The 14132-nt window shown below is 40.0% G+C and overlaps 2 protein-coding genes across 2 annotated transcripts in view; both read right to left on the reverse strand.

The window, feature by feature from the left end:
• serinc5 (serine incorporator 5) overlaps positions 1-3022 on the reverse strand; it is an 18062-nt gene extending 15040 nt beyond the window's left edge. The window contains exon 1 of the mRNA XM_086314158.1: positions 2789-3022. Coding sequence (XP_086170284.1) covers positions 2789-2815 — 27 coding nt within the window. The 5' untranslated portion in view covers positions 2816-3022. The remainder of the gene's footprint in view (positions 1-2788) is intronic.
• A 1712-nt stretch (positions 3023-4734) lies between these two features.
• cdk7 (cyclin-dependent kinase 7) lies at positions 4735-13762 on the reverse strand. Its single transcript, XM_086314159.1, has 12 exons — positions 13635-13762; positions 13340-13399; positions 13212-13245; positions 13061-13128; positions 12852-12920; positions 9373-9483; positions 9149-9267; positions 8835-8934; positions 8634-8720; positions 8343-8492; positions 5873-6011; positions 4735-5185 (listed from the first exon to the last, which is right to left on the reverse strand). The coding sequence occupies exons 1-12, from the start codon at positions 13698-13700 to the stop codon at positions 5157-5159; spliced, it is 1032 nt and encodes a 343-aa protein (XP_086170285.1). The 5' UTR covers positions 13701-13762; the 3' UTR covers positions 4735-5156.
• Positions 13763-14132: the final 370 nt, after the last annotated feature.

Consider the following 14132-nt stretch of genomic DNA (forward strand, 5'->3'; position numbering starts at 1 on the left):
CGGGTTACGGGAAACCAGCAAACAAAATAAAATTTAGGGCAACAGAAGACAATGCGGGATCTTCCTCACATGTCCAGTTGGCCCAAGCTTCCAGACCAAGATCTACTCCCCTTTCCCTCATACTGTTGAGTGACAGCTCTACTATTGTCTATATAGCTAGGCAGCTGTATACACACAGCAAAAATGTATCACTCCACTGTTTCCTGTACACAAAGGGAGGTCTTTGCTCTCTCTCTCTTGGCAAATATACCCCCCTAGCTACAACCAACACAGAGAAACTTTAGTCCGGTGGAGAGAAAAGAAAAGAAAGTAACAAAAGAGACAAAAAAAAAAAAAGTGGTACAGCGAGGAGCAAAAATGAACAAATTCTAGCAGATGAAGGTGTTTGTCATGAAATAAGCAAAGGAACCAAACTAAACAAGAACAGGAAGATGGTCAAGATACAAGGCGGTATCACTTTTTTTTTTTTTGTTCACACGGGAGTCCGTTTCACTTCTCAGAATCAGTTGTGAGTTTCAAAACACAACCAGCTAATAATCAAGGATAAATTACAGAGACACAGACATATGTGATGAGGGGGAGGTTGAGAAAGAGACATTAACACTGGTTTGTGGCAATTCAGTGGGAAACAAAAGGGATGAAGGGCTGCTAGACATGTCCCGGTTTGGGAAAACAAGTTCCTGCTGCTCGCTGCTGACCACAGCAAAATTCCTGAGGGGAAGTTGAAAACAGCAGACATCTCTGATGTGTACACAGTTAGAGAGTAATTCTGCTCATATGACAGAGCCAGAAATGTATTTTGGATAGGAGTGCTCCAGATGTTTGCAGGCAGAATTCACTAAGGCTGGTTTTACAAGTCGAGTTTAAAAGGTAATCACCTACCCCCGCTGCTGCTTTACAGCTACTGTGTCATGACCCCATTTACGGATGGGTCAGCTCTGTTTGAATGAGCGGTGCTGGCTCTTCACAAACCACTTCCTCTGATTTTTCACCACTCCAACGAGGGCCTGGAGACTTCTTTATCAGTATGTTTGCAGAAAGTGACACTCCATCCTCTTGACTCTTGTACCCTGGTAAGGGTGACTGCTCCATGGCTGTGACGCGTAAAGACACCCACATGATTTCAGTGCTCTCACCACACTTTCAGCCAACACTTTGCAGCGCTCTGAACTCCACTCAACGCTGAGCTAAAGCCTTCAACCTGCCCTTGCCCCCATCGCAACATGGCATACATCCCTGATCCCACTGAGAAATTACAAGTGAGCTGCTCCCACGTCGTGCTTCCTGCTGCCTTCAGATCTCTCCCAAACAACAGCCACCCTTGTCTAATTTCAACCTTCAAGCCAGGGAGGAAATTAACAGACCACACACCAGTTTGTGCCACTCTGAACCTCAAGTGTGGCAAATATATTCACACGCACGAAGTTAAATGCAAGCATACACTTTAATAGAGATGGCAAGTAAACGGGGTGTCTGTGACAGGGATTAGCACACCACCAGCACAGCAAGACAAAACTGATCTTATTCTTTGCCCTTCATTTCCTCTTTAATCCCACTCTGTGAAAAGAGCAGGAAATAGAAGTGACCTCCCTCAGTTTAGGGATGTGCATATGTAATTAAATTCCTAGCCAGATCAGCTCAGCAGTGGTGACCCACTGGTCAGAGCCCAATCTGTAAGCTGTAGAAAACACGCTCAGCATGAAAGGAAACCTCTCTGACTCTGAACCACCACCCTTTTAAAGTATTTCTGTAGCTTCACGGCACTAGCACCTCTCATAAAAGTGATGCAAGCAAACAAATCAAATATCCACAAATGATTTAAAGCAGCAAAAGCAGGCAAATGTATTATAACCAATCAATAGCCCAAACAGTCACGCTACTGTTATTACAGGGCACAAAAAAACAAACTAAATTTAAACAAGAACATATGTGGCTTTAGGGGATTTGTTTGCTTTAAAATAACAATCCTTTAAACATCAAAAAGTAATCAAAAATCTGGTTGGCTTTCAATCCACACATTATGCAACCCAAAAGTACTGCTTTAGTGATGTATAATTACAAAAATAACAGATACAAAACAACTGTCCTTTAAAAAGCAACATAGTACATTTAAAACGGTGCCGAAACAGAAAAGAAACCAAGACAAAGACAGACTTATTGTTTTTGTTGGGTATATAGTTATGTTTACTTTTCAGCAGAGCCTTTCAGCACCTATATACGTAAATAACTGTAAATAGTTAGACCGAGCCACAGCTGGCTAGCCTCTTCTTTAGCTCCTTCATCTGTTTCAGTGTTTTAGGAGCTGGGGAATAAGATGTGCTTAAAAAAGAAGTGTAACTGTCCTCCACAGCACTCACTTAATCACAGCCATGGCTCGTTGTTGGCTGTACCCGTCAACACATTTCTGTATTAACGGCCACATTTCCCGTAGTTTTGCCTCGCTTTGCTTTGTCCTCTAACGGCTTTACAGTGAAGTTATCCAGTCAGCTCAATGAGGAGGAGGAGGAGGAGGAGGAGGAAGAATGGGGGTTATAATTAATTATTTCGCGCTGTTATTACATTAAAAGGCAGCTCAATAAGGCTGACGGGAATCACCGAGACTCGGGACAGAGGCTGGCTGGCTTTAGCCGACGGTAAACGGCGAGAGACGAGGACAAAAAACAGTAAACAATACGGGAAGGGTCAACGTTGAGCACGTCTCATTGTTACAGCGTTTCAAACCGCTGAAGAGCAACAAACACACACGCACTCACACAACAGTAAGTCAGGGTCGGCTATTGTTACTCACCTGCGCGATACAACAAGGAGTACACATGACGAGGGGGCAGAATAAATAAAATCCGTTTCAGAGTGAGGACAGCTCGGGGATTTCTCAGCCGCTTTCCTTCAAAATCAGCGACACACGGGGAACCAAAGCGATTCTGCTCCGTCCACCCAGCCTTCCTGTCCCCCGCTCCTCTTCTGGTCTCTCCTCCCACTGACTGACTGACTGACTGCACATCACCGCCAAACAACAAGGCTCAGCCACAGAGAGCATCGGAGAGATGACTAAATAGGTTACGGTATATCACATTTACTGTCATTAAAAAAAAAATCCTTATTGGCATTCTCAGATTACACGTTAGGCGTAACACAAAGCCACGTGCCACACAAGTTAGACCCCTGGCCTGAATGTTTAAAATATATGAAATAATATGGATTTTAAAATACTATCAGAAAGCTGTATTAAAAGTAAAAAAACAAAAAACAAAAAACAAAAACAAAACTCCAAACAAACAAACAAACAAAAACAAAAAACAAAAACAAAAACAAAGGGGTCGGTGCAGGATTAAAAAATAAAATTATAAAAATTGTCAACAGCTATATCCAGACACAGGATGACCTGGATCTGATCCCTCCATGGCTCATTAATCATCAGCGCGGAGCTGTTAAGTACAGGTGGTATTCTGCTTATATTCACAATTAATTATTTCAATTGGGAGGAAATGTCTATCATTTAAGTCACCTGTGTTTTTAAGTACAACAAAAAATGGCAATGAGTCTGACATGCACACAAAGCCCGATGAATCCCTGCATAAAATATATTTCAAATGATATATAACCTATCAGAAATAAGGACATTTTAACATCACATAATATAATTTAATAGCCTATTTATCCCAGAATACTGAAATTATTTTGCCTCAAACATATTACTTTTTAGTCAATAGATGGGTAAAATGAAAGGGCAGGTGACTTGCTGCCACACACTTATACTGTATAATGAACTTGCATTTTTCTATAAATCAAAAGCTGGACTTTATCTCGTCTTTATCATCCCACTGCAGTTGTTCACTTGGCTGTATCTTGCTGACTCATAAGTATGAGTAAGTTTCTCTTTGTCCAAAAAACCCTGCTCGTGGTTTTTAACGGCATGTGTGCAACTGTGTGTTGAGCTCAGCAGTGCAGTAGGAGTCTGTTTGCTGGCCAATGAAGGGGCCTTGATAAGGCTGAGCTGATAAGGCTGCTACTGTAGCTGTCTGTGGCTTGTGTTGCCGTTTGCCAACACTGTCATATGACCAAATGACTCAACACACACACACACACACACACACACACACACACACACACACACACTTTTTGTCAGTCACCACTGCCATTGAAAGTCACCCCCAAATTGTAGGACTTTTTAAATAGGCGTGAATCACACGGGACTGCCAGTTTATGAACGCATCAAATCAACAGCCCTCTGAAAAGCAGAAAGCACGCATCTGCAATGGCCTGTGTAACAGAATCAGGCATATTTTAGATTGAATGTGAAGACATCTCAGCCTCCATCTTCACTCTAATCTGATTGTGTTTGACAGGAAACCAAAAAGGGCAGCAGAGCATCAGGCCTCTGACATGTCAGAGTGTATCGATCAATGTAACGTCAAAAAGAAAGGACAGGAAGCAGAAAATACAGATTTAGTATCACACTGCTGCATGACACTGAAGCAGTGTCACCGTGCGAGTCCTGAAGACAGTGCTTTTGCTTCAATCCACCTGCTGAGTGAACAAACCACAAGTGCACTTCAGCTCACAGGCAAAGTAAATGCTGTACACGTGAAGTCAGTCAGTACTGTGCGTGGACTGTTACTGTGTGAATTCATAAGTGTTAGGAAGACGTTGGTTTTCAGATTTGACCACACAGGCTATTAATAAAACCATCACTACCAACCTCAGCACATCTCTAATCCAAGCAGGAAACTTCAGCATGAGCATATGCAGCTTTTATTGCTGTGACATACAAAATAATAACAATACAAAAACATTCACATGAAATAAATCCTCACATGTTGGTTTGTTTTTCTTTTTCCACACACATAAATAGACGTTTTTCCCCACAGGCTCACAGAGTTTAGGCATCAGTGAAGGCGGACCAGAGCCAACACTACTGACAACAGCCCTCTGCTGTAGATCAATCGCTGGCCATCTGGACACAGCAGCATCCTGAATATTTTAGAGTTAACGATTCACATACGCTGGCTACAACTTCTAAAATGTCCTAAAGTCAACCACGAGTGAGAGAGCCTCCACTGGTTATAGACTTTTTTCCTTTTTCCAGTGGACAGTCCTGAGAAATGCAGGAAGCTGAGCCATGCAGTGGTGATCCTTGGATTTAACCCGGTCCATAGTCAGAAAATGAGCTTCTTCTTCATTGCAGCTGAAAATAACACAAAGGGTTTTGTTTTAAAAACATTATTTAAAAAAGAAGAAAAAGAAAAAAAAAACAACTTAAAAAACCTAAGTTAGATTAGACAGACACGTATTTCTGTTCTGTGTATGTACGCCACATGCTCAAATCAAGCCTATAATGAGCAACGCGCTACCAAGAGGCACCAAGGTTTCTGTTATAAATGTTTCAAAAGTCAAAGCCAGATATTTTCCAAACCACAGAGGAGCTGGAAAAGCTTTGAACCTCCCAGTGACACTAAAGGGTTCCACTTTAGTAAAACATACCCTCCCACTAGCCACGAAACTGTGGGCGCGTGTTCGAATTCAATATTTTCTGAATTTGTAACTGCAGCTAAATGTACAGCCAACACCCGCTGAATTGCTAGGTTAGGTTTCTAACTTTAGCGAGAAGCAGTCAAAAAACTCACAACATGCTATAAAAAAAAAAAAAAAAGAAGAAAAAAAATCAGGTCAGTGTTGGAAGTTCTAAAATATTCAGCCCCTTTAAAGTCCGCCTCAAACGAGTGTCGCAGACACCTCACGTTTTTGCTGCTCAAACCACAATATAAACAACATGACTGAGAAAATATTTAACCCAGAGTCAGGGTGGTCTTCTGTGGATTAAGGACACACACAGTGGATTTAGTGCAAATATGAGCTCATATACGGTCATTACTTGTCTCCAGGCCTTCGATTTTTCTCTTGAGACCGACTGTCTCCTTCTCCCTCAAAGCCTCGGCTGAACAGTTTGGCCGGGGGAGCTGGGGACCAGGAGTGGGACCAGGCCGATTGCTGAAGTACCTCATCTTCAGAGCCTGCAGAATAAAGGAAAACACCATTTTATACATCTATGTCATCAAACATCAGAGTTGTGTCTCTAATTTGATGTATCAAAGATGCAAGAAGATGTTTTTTTTTCTTATTACTGAGATGTGTAATAGAGAAAGTGGAAGATGTGTCGTTAATGCAGTTGTTGAACAATGAGATAGTTCAGGTTTTCTCTCTAATATTATGAGTTATTTAGTGCCTTGCGGTGACTGTTGTGAATTGGTGCTATGTAAATAAAACTGAAGTTGCTCAAACAGAAGGCAAACATTAATTCCTGTGTTGGGAGTAACGGAATACATGTACCGCCGTTACGTATTTAAAATACAAAATATGAGTAACTGTATTCGTTACAGTTACCGTTTAAAAAGGTAGTATTTAGAATACAGTTACTTTGTTGAAATAAATGGCGGTCTTTTCCTGTTTCATATGTTAGCCTATGCTCTCTATTTTTGGTAATTCCACGCTGGTGGAAACCCAAAGAAAACACGCATTAAGAGGCTCCAATGCCTGTGTCTCAATCTCGTGGCCCATGTCACCTCTACTTGTGGCCCGCATAATGAGGTGAAGAAATATTTTTAAAAATTATTCACAAAAATGATTTAATATGAAGGCAATAGGCAGAGTGTTACAGTCATCGCCCTAAAGAATGTAGCCTCATGGGCAGTGTAGTCCGTGCTGCAGGGAGAATACCTGTTATGTGTCTGTGAGCGCGAGGAGGGAGAAAAAGAGTCGAAAAGTACGAGTTGTCACCGACCAGAAACCGGAGATTGAAGCATGCAAATATAATAATAACCACTGCAGCCAAAAAGAGTGCCTGACGAGCCCAGTTGTGAGCTATTAAGACTCGACTGTACACTGTGTTCGTGTTTTCCTCCGAAACAATAAGTTCCGTTGGAGCAGCCTTTCAACGCCTCTGTCTGTCTCTTGCTAGAAACGTTGACTCAGACAACAAAGTAAAGCTATTTTTCGGCTACGAGTCCGACATGGAACCCGACATATTAGCCAGAGGTCCCTTCACAGTTTTATGTCTTTATGGTTCGGAGCCGCGGACCTGTTTTATATACGCGCGGAATAGTTTTCTATACGAGATCGCTGCTAAAAGTGCAGCCTTACCTACTGTCCACCCTACTGTTACTCATTTTATATTAAGATTTAAAAATCTAGCTGGTATTGGTATGGCGAGTAGCCTTCAGTAATAGTAATAAATCACACAGCAATAGTACAGTCATGTAGTTGTAAAAAGCATGATAATATATTAAGTAATCCAAAGTATTCAGAATACGTTACTGTCATTGAGTAACGTAACGGAATATGTTACAAAATACATTTTGGGGCATGTATTCTGTAATCTGTAGTGGAATACATTTTAAAAGTAACCTTCCCAACACTGCTTGTGTCAGACTGACCGAGTTTTTATGTCAGGGATTGTCACAGGTGAGGAAAACAGGCTCTGTGCCTAGGACTGGAGAAGAAACCAGTTTTCACTGGGAGAGCACCAGCTATGCAGAGTGCATTGACTCGCCTGGATCAGACAATAGCGAGTTTTACTAATATACTGAGACTTCTGAGAAAGAACAAACAACCTACTGCTTACATCTACTACTAAGAAGTTCTTCACACTACACATTTCACTAACACAATCGCTGCTCACCAACACTCCTTCTTTCCAGAGTTAAATCCCTGTGATGTTCTTGTTTCAAAATAATACTCAAATTTTAAAAGGTTATAATTTGGACAGAAGAAACTTCGAAGGGCGAATTCCAACCAGTGGGAGCACTGGGACTCAGAGGTGCACAAAACCTGCGGAAGCGGCATTGAAGAGGATAACAGCTACTTAACTCGGGTACAGTTTATGTTCACAACTCGTCAACCCAAACATCCCAAAAAACATGTGCATTTAAAAATAAGCAAAGAATAAGCATTTATATTTATTTATTTTTCCTAGAACAAAGCTGTGTGGCAACCACATCGTGACTTGTACGAAGATGAAATGTCTACTTTTTGTTTTGCACGTCGTGCAAAGTCAAGTCTTACAAGTCTATTAGTGGTTTATCTTTGCATTACACTCTTAAAGTAAAGGACACTCTTCACCGGCTGATCACAATGAGAGTTGTACTGCCTGAAGCGAGGCCTGTAATTCTGAGGGAGCTACAAATGAAGTGGCAGGGTTTCAGCGCTGAAGCCGATCTAGCAATCATCAAATAGACTGCAGTGTAAAAATGTTAATATTCTTATTTTAAAACTTATCTAACAATAATTTCAAATGATTTGTTCAATAATATAAAACTGAGAATAGCTACAGTGCTTTAGCTTATTACCTGTGTAGCTGTGGTCCTCGCTGAAGGGTTAAAGGTAAAGAGACCTTGTAGCAGCTCAAGTAAATCGTCTCCAGCTGCACTAAATATATGTTCCAGCGGTGTGCCGGGGAATATTTTGAAGGACACGTAGTCTGGTAGACTACTCAAGCCCTAAAGAGAGATATAACAATAGAATGTAAGCAAGAATCCCCACATCTCATCAAAATTGGGCCAAACTGTAGAAAAAAAAATAAAACAACAACAACAACAACAACAACAACAACAACAACAAAACCCCCCAAACAAACTCACAGGCCATGTTTCTTCCGTGGGTGTTCCCAGAGCCTCAAAGATCTTAGTAAGCTGGTCGAGATCAGAGTCTCCAGCAAGGAACGGAACCTACAGCAAACGGGAGTGTAGAGAGACATTAGCATGAATATGAAAATAGCTGCGTCCCCTGAGACTGCTCAGGGGACGCAGCCTGCTCATATCTTTGAAGTGAGGTTTATTTACCCGAAGCAGCAACTCTGCCAAAATGCATCCCACTGCCCACATGTCAACACCCACACCGTACATCCTGGCACCAAACAGGAGCTCAGGTGATCGGTACCACCTGGGAAAGACATGAATGAACAATAAATAGAGACATATTTTACAGACCTTGCAACCTGGACTTCTTAGTAGAATTCTGTCACATTTAACCAGTCCTAGTTTGGTTAAATGTTTGATTAACTCATGGAAAACATTAAAAAAAAAAATATTGCTAATGAGACTAACCCTGGAGAAATTCTGTATTTTTAATGAGGTAACATGGAGACTAATCTGACCTGGTAACAACTTGATGTGTGTAGACTCTGCTAGGGCTGCCAAAAGACTTGGCCAAACCAAAATCAGCCAACTTCAACACCCCACTGCCATCTAACAACAGATTATTGGGCTTCAGATCCTGCACAAAAAAAAGAAAGAAATTAAGAGGAAAAGGCCCAAAACATAAATTACAAATTAGACATGAGCATATTTATGTGTAAATGCTACACACAAGTTTTCTTACCCTGTGTAGGACCCAGTGCTGGTGCATATACTCTAATCCCTGCAGAGTCATGAGGATGTAGGCTTTGATGTTGGCTGGAGTTAAGACTAAACTAGTGTCTTTGATGATAACCTTAAAAACAACAAAACAAAGACCAAGAGTCATACGTACAGCCAGACTTCTCATAATTAATAACATCCATGCATAAATTCATGGCTTTTCATAGCTCTAGGCCACACACACACACAAAATTAAAATACACTTTTACTGAGCGGACGAGACAATCAAAAACATCTGGAAAATATCCATATAAAGAAATCATCCAAGATAGAGCAGTTCAGCCTTCATAACAAGAACCATCATCACCTTTGAATGCAGGAGTCTAACTAAAGCTAACCTCGCAGTCCAAAAATATATAGGCTTTTATAATATAGGCTTTTAGCACCGGTAATAAGATCAGCATCACATTTCACCCTCATGTGCATCCTGTTTTTCTGCTGCCTGTAATGGCATCACTTCACTGAGCAGCCAAAAGCAGAGTGATATTGATTATTTTTAAGTGTGTTTATCTTATTTTGCATCATTTGATTAGGCTCTAAAGCATTGCTGGTGAGCGCCTATTTGGAGCCTTTTTATGCTTAGATAATCCAAATAAAAGCCAGAGTAACACCCAGCTTAGCACTGGTGACACTTTGTTTGACCTCTTGCTCATGCTTTCTTGGATACTCGACTTTAATCTGACCTTACACTACGAGTGTGAACAAAGGGTAAAATTTCCACCTGCTGGCCCACAAGGGAACTGCAGCATAAAAAAGAAAACTTTTTTTTTAAAGACATGTTTAACAGATTAGAGATGACTGACAAATCTCCAGACAGAAGCAGTCATAATGCAAAACATGACATCTTCAGGTTTTGTTACAAACAAATAAATAATATCATACAATACTGTACTCTTTAAGCAAAACTGTACTGGAAGATGTTTCTAAAAATAAAATAAGTAAATCTAAGATTTGGCAATCTGTGACTTTAAGAGCTCTAAATGTTATATTATTAATATTTAACTACAGATAAGAAATGTATTCTGTTTACGCATTCACACTGTGCTCGGATCAGCTGGGTGTTGTGTTTGTGGCCTTCCAAACACCCCTTTCCAACAGAGAAGTTATAGAGTTGTGGAGAAAATAACATTGACACTTATTTCAAGTGTTTTGTTTTTTTTAATCAAAATACTATTTCGAGTTTAATCTCAGCATTTTGAATTATTTTTTGACCCAATTTTTTCTTCTTCCTTGGTGACTAAATCTGAGAAGTAAAATGTATCAGCTGCTCAGGAAGAAATAAAAGAGACAGTTTGTAAGATGCAGTGCCGACAGGTCCCAACAAAGTCTAGTAACATGTTGCACTTTGTTCACCAAATTAACAAAAAACAAACAAACTCCAGAGCTATGCAAGAATGTTTACTAAACCTGAAGCTGTGAACAGATTAGGCTTCTTAGCCAAAAATGTGTGAATGGAACAAGAGATATATATATATATATATATATATATATATATATATATATATATATATATATATATATATATATATATATATATATATATATATATTAGGGCTGCAACGATATTCGTATCGATATTGAACCGTTCGATACAGTGCTTTCGGTTCGGTACGCATATGTATCGAACAATACAACATTTGTAATTTATTTTATCAACTTTCCTTCTGACGATGCTGTCTGTGTTGAGCGCTCAGTGAATCTGCGTTCGACTACTCCGCCTAGGCTGCACTGTCGAGCGCAGATCCACTGAGCGCTCAACACAGACAGCATCGTCAGAAGGAAGAGCGCAGGGCACCTCCCCCACCCTCATTCAGATGTGGTGTTTGGAATTATTTTGGTTTTCATGTGGCGTATGACCCTGAAGGTAAGCGAGTCATGGACTAAAGTAAAACAGTATGTTGGATGTGCCACACAATGCTCAATTACATGGGTGGGAACTAGTGTGTTAGCGCAGTTAGCTCGTTAACGTGTTGGCCGTCTAGCCCCACACACGGGGCGATCGGCGGTAGCTCGTTAACGGAGATTTGCCGTGTTGTGGCGTTAAGGTCATTTCAACGAGATTAACCTGAAAGCACTAGTGGGAACACAACGAATATGACTGCACATTTACGCCGACATCATCCTAGTGCAAAGACAAAAACAACAAGCATGCTACTAACTTTAGCCGAGTCATTTAGACAGCTGTTAGCACATGATTCTCCTTATGCTGCTGAGAATATAGCCCAGAAGAAGCGGATAGTATAGCTTTTATTTTGGAAAGAGACATTTCTCTGTAATAAACTCTCTTTTCCAAAGATGAGTGATTCCTCAATCAGATACAGGGCTTGCAATATCGCTAGCCCGACGTCCCGGAGCTAGCGATTTTTCCAGTCGGGCTATTGTAGGAAGAAGAATATATGTCAATGCTTTTGCATTCTTTCAGAAATGTAGCTGGGTAATTATGTCATTGGCATCGGTGAGCCACTGTCAATATGTGACATATGGAAATCGCGTTTGAATTTGCGCTTGTTTTTTTGCTTTCACTTTGCAATCGTGCGAACTGTGTATAGAGAGCGACAGCACTGATCTGTGAGTGATGATAATTTGTGCACCAATTCCTCTGACATCGTCTTATTAATCGTTAGCTTACTATGCAAACATGACAAGTGAAATCTCCCGCAGCAAGCTTAAACATGTGAGAGGTTGATCGCGCAGAGAATCGCTGAGCTTATGTGAGTGAGTGTGTAAAAGCATTTCAGTTCTGCTGAGCCAAATAAGACAGGTCAGGGTGAAGAAGTGACAGCCAAAGAAAAGCTTACCACAAAACGGAGAAGTTATGACAAATCAGACTATAAGGCAAAAAGAAAGTGCAGCTTTATGGTTTCATGGACAAAATAATTTCTGTGGCTGCAATATGACGAGCTAAATAACCAGGGCTGCACATAAGTGGTCCGCAGGTGCGCATTCGCTGTCAAAATAAAAAACACGTACAAGGGTTAGGGTTAAATTTAAAAACTGTACTTTTGAGTTAAAATATATATTTATAATTTTAATAAATGACAAATTAAGAAGGCATGAACATTTTTTTTGTATCGAAAAAATATCGAACCGTGACACCAAAGTATCGAACCGAACCGTGAATTTTGTGTATCGTTGCACCCCTAATTTATATATATATATATATATATATATATATATATATATATATATATATATATATACACACACACACACATACACATTTTTTTTTTTTTTTTAAATCGAGATACTCGATGAATCATTAAAGCCGGAAATCAGAAAAAAATATTAAGGAAGTGGGAAGCTGCTACCTATTCTATCCATCATCTACCCCTTTAACCCCCACCCACACACACAAACTAATAGAAAAGTGAATATTTTTTTTAAAATGCACAAACGCTGTGTATGAAATTCCTCCACATTTATATTTAGGTCTCTACTCACCTCCAGGTCTGTTTCCATGAAATCAAACACCAGGCTGATGTTTGATTTATGTCCAAAAGCATCCAACAGCTGCAACACACATAAAACAACAATATTTAGATTTAAAAAAAATACATAAACTGCACAATATAGAAAGATTAAGGTATCTTTCTATACAATCGATACAAATAACACAAGATTATGATGATGTGCGATGAACATTTAGCTACCCCGATAATGTTCGGATGATGGAGCTCCTGCAGCAGTTTTATCTCTCTGAGTGCAGTCCGATTAATTCCTATTTAAAAAAAATAAATACGTAAAAAAAATTTGTATAAAATGGATGAAAATGAGCTGCAGCTGATAGGACCCAGCACTTACCATCTTTAGCCTCAGTCCTGTGGCCAACCTTAATCTGAAGGGAATAAAAAGATAAATGTTTACTGCGGCTCATCAACACACAGTGTGAATGGCAGCAGTAAAACACTAAAGCAGCTCGTTTCTTTTACCTTTTTAATAGCAACTATTGTGTCGGTCAGTTTGTCCCTGGCTTTGTACACTGTGGCAAACTGCAGAGAAAAAACAACATTCAAAAACCAAAAGTTAATTTCTTTTACTTATTTTGGTGAAATTCACTGGCACAAGAAGCAGCGCAGCATGAACCAGCGAGGCTTTGTTGACATTAGCAACCAGCTAATGCTTTGTTAGCTCGCCATCGTGCTTTCTACAGAATAAACAAAGCGGTCTAAGGACGTGCGAAGAAAAAAGCAAAGACACATATCTCTTAAATATTTCTCCCCCTACCTGACCCTCTCCGAGGAAATCCAGCTTCTCGTACCGCTTGGCTCTGCTTTTCACATCAAGCGCCATGATAAATAACTGTCAGTGTCGTGCTGAGGCACTTCCTGCTCTGTTAAAGGACCGCAAGTAGTCTTTCCGGGTTAGAGGAGGCTTTAAATTTAAATTGAACAACAGCGACACCTACCGATTTTATTTGTCTAACACCACCGTGAACCAAATTATAGAGCCAAAAAAAACCAAACCCAGCATGATTTATTTATTCTGCATTTGTTTAACTGGATTTTTAAAGGTTTGTTCAATTACAATATTAATATTAATAATACTAACAATACTAATACTGCTACTAATACTAAGATTAATAATAAGTGAAGGGGAGATTTAATCTCAGTTCCAGCCTCATTCGCCTCTTAACATTTTACTGTTATGATGCAACATGCAGTACTGTTATTTTCCTCACAGTTTGTCTTTTTTGCCCCCTTTATTTTTCTTTCACCAGTTAGC

Source organism: Aulonocara sp. 'chitande type north' Nkhata Bay, linkage group LG12, assembly GCF_057382095.1.
Source record: "Aulonocara sp. 'chitande type north' Nkhata Bay isolate Kocher_YH1m ecotype deep benthic linkage group LG12, A_spYH_male_GT1.1, whole genome shotgun sequence".
NCBI classification, from domain to species: domain Eukaryota; kingdom Metazoa; phylum Chordata; class Actinopteri; order Cichliformes; family Cichlidae; genus Aulonocara; species Aulonocara sp. 'chitande type north' Nkhata Bay.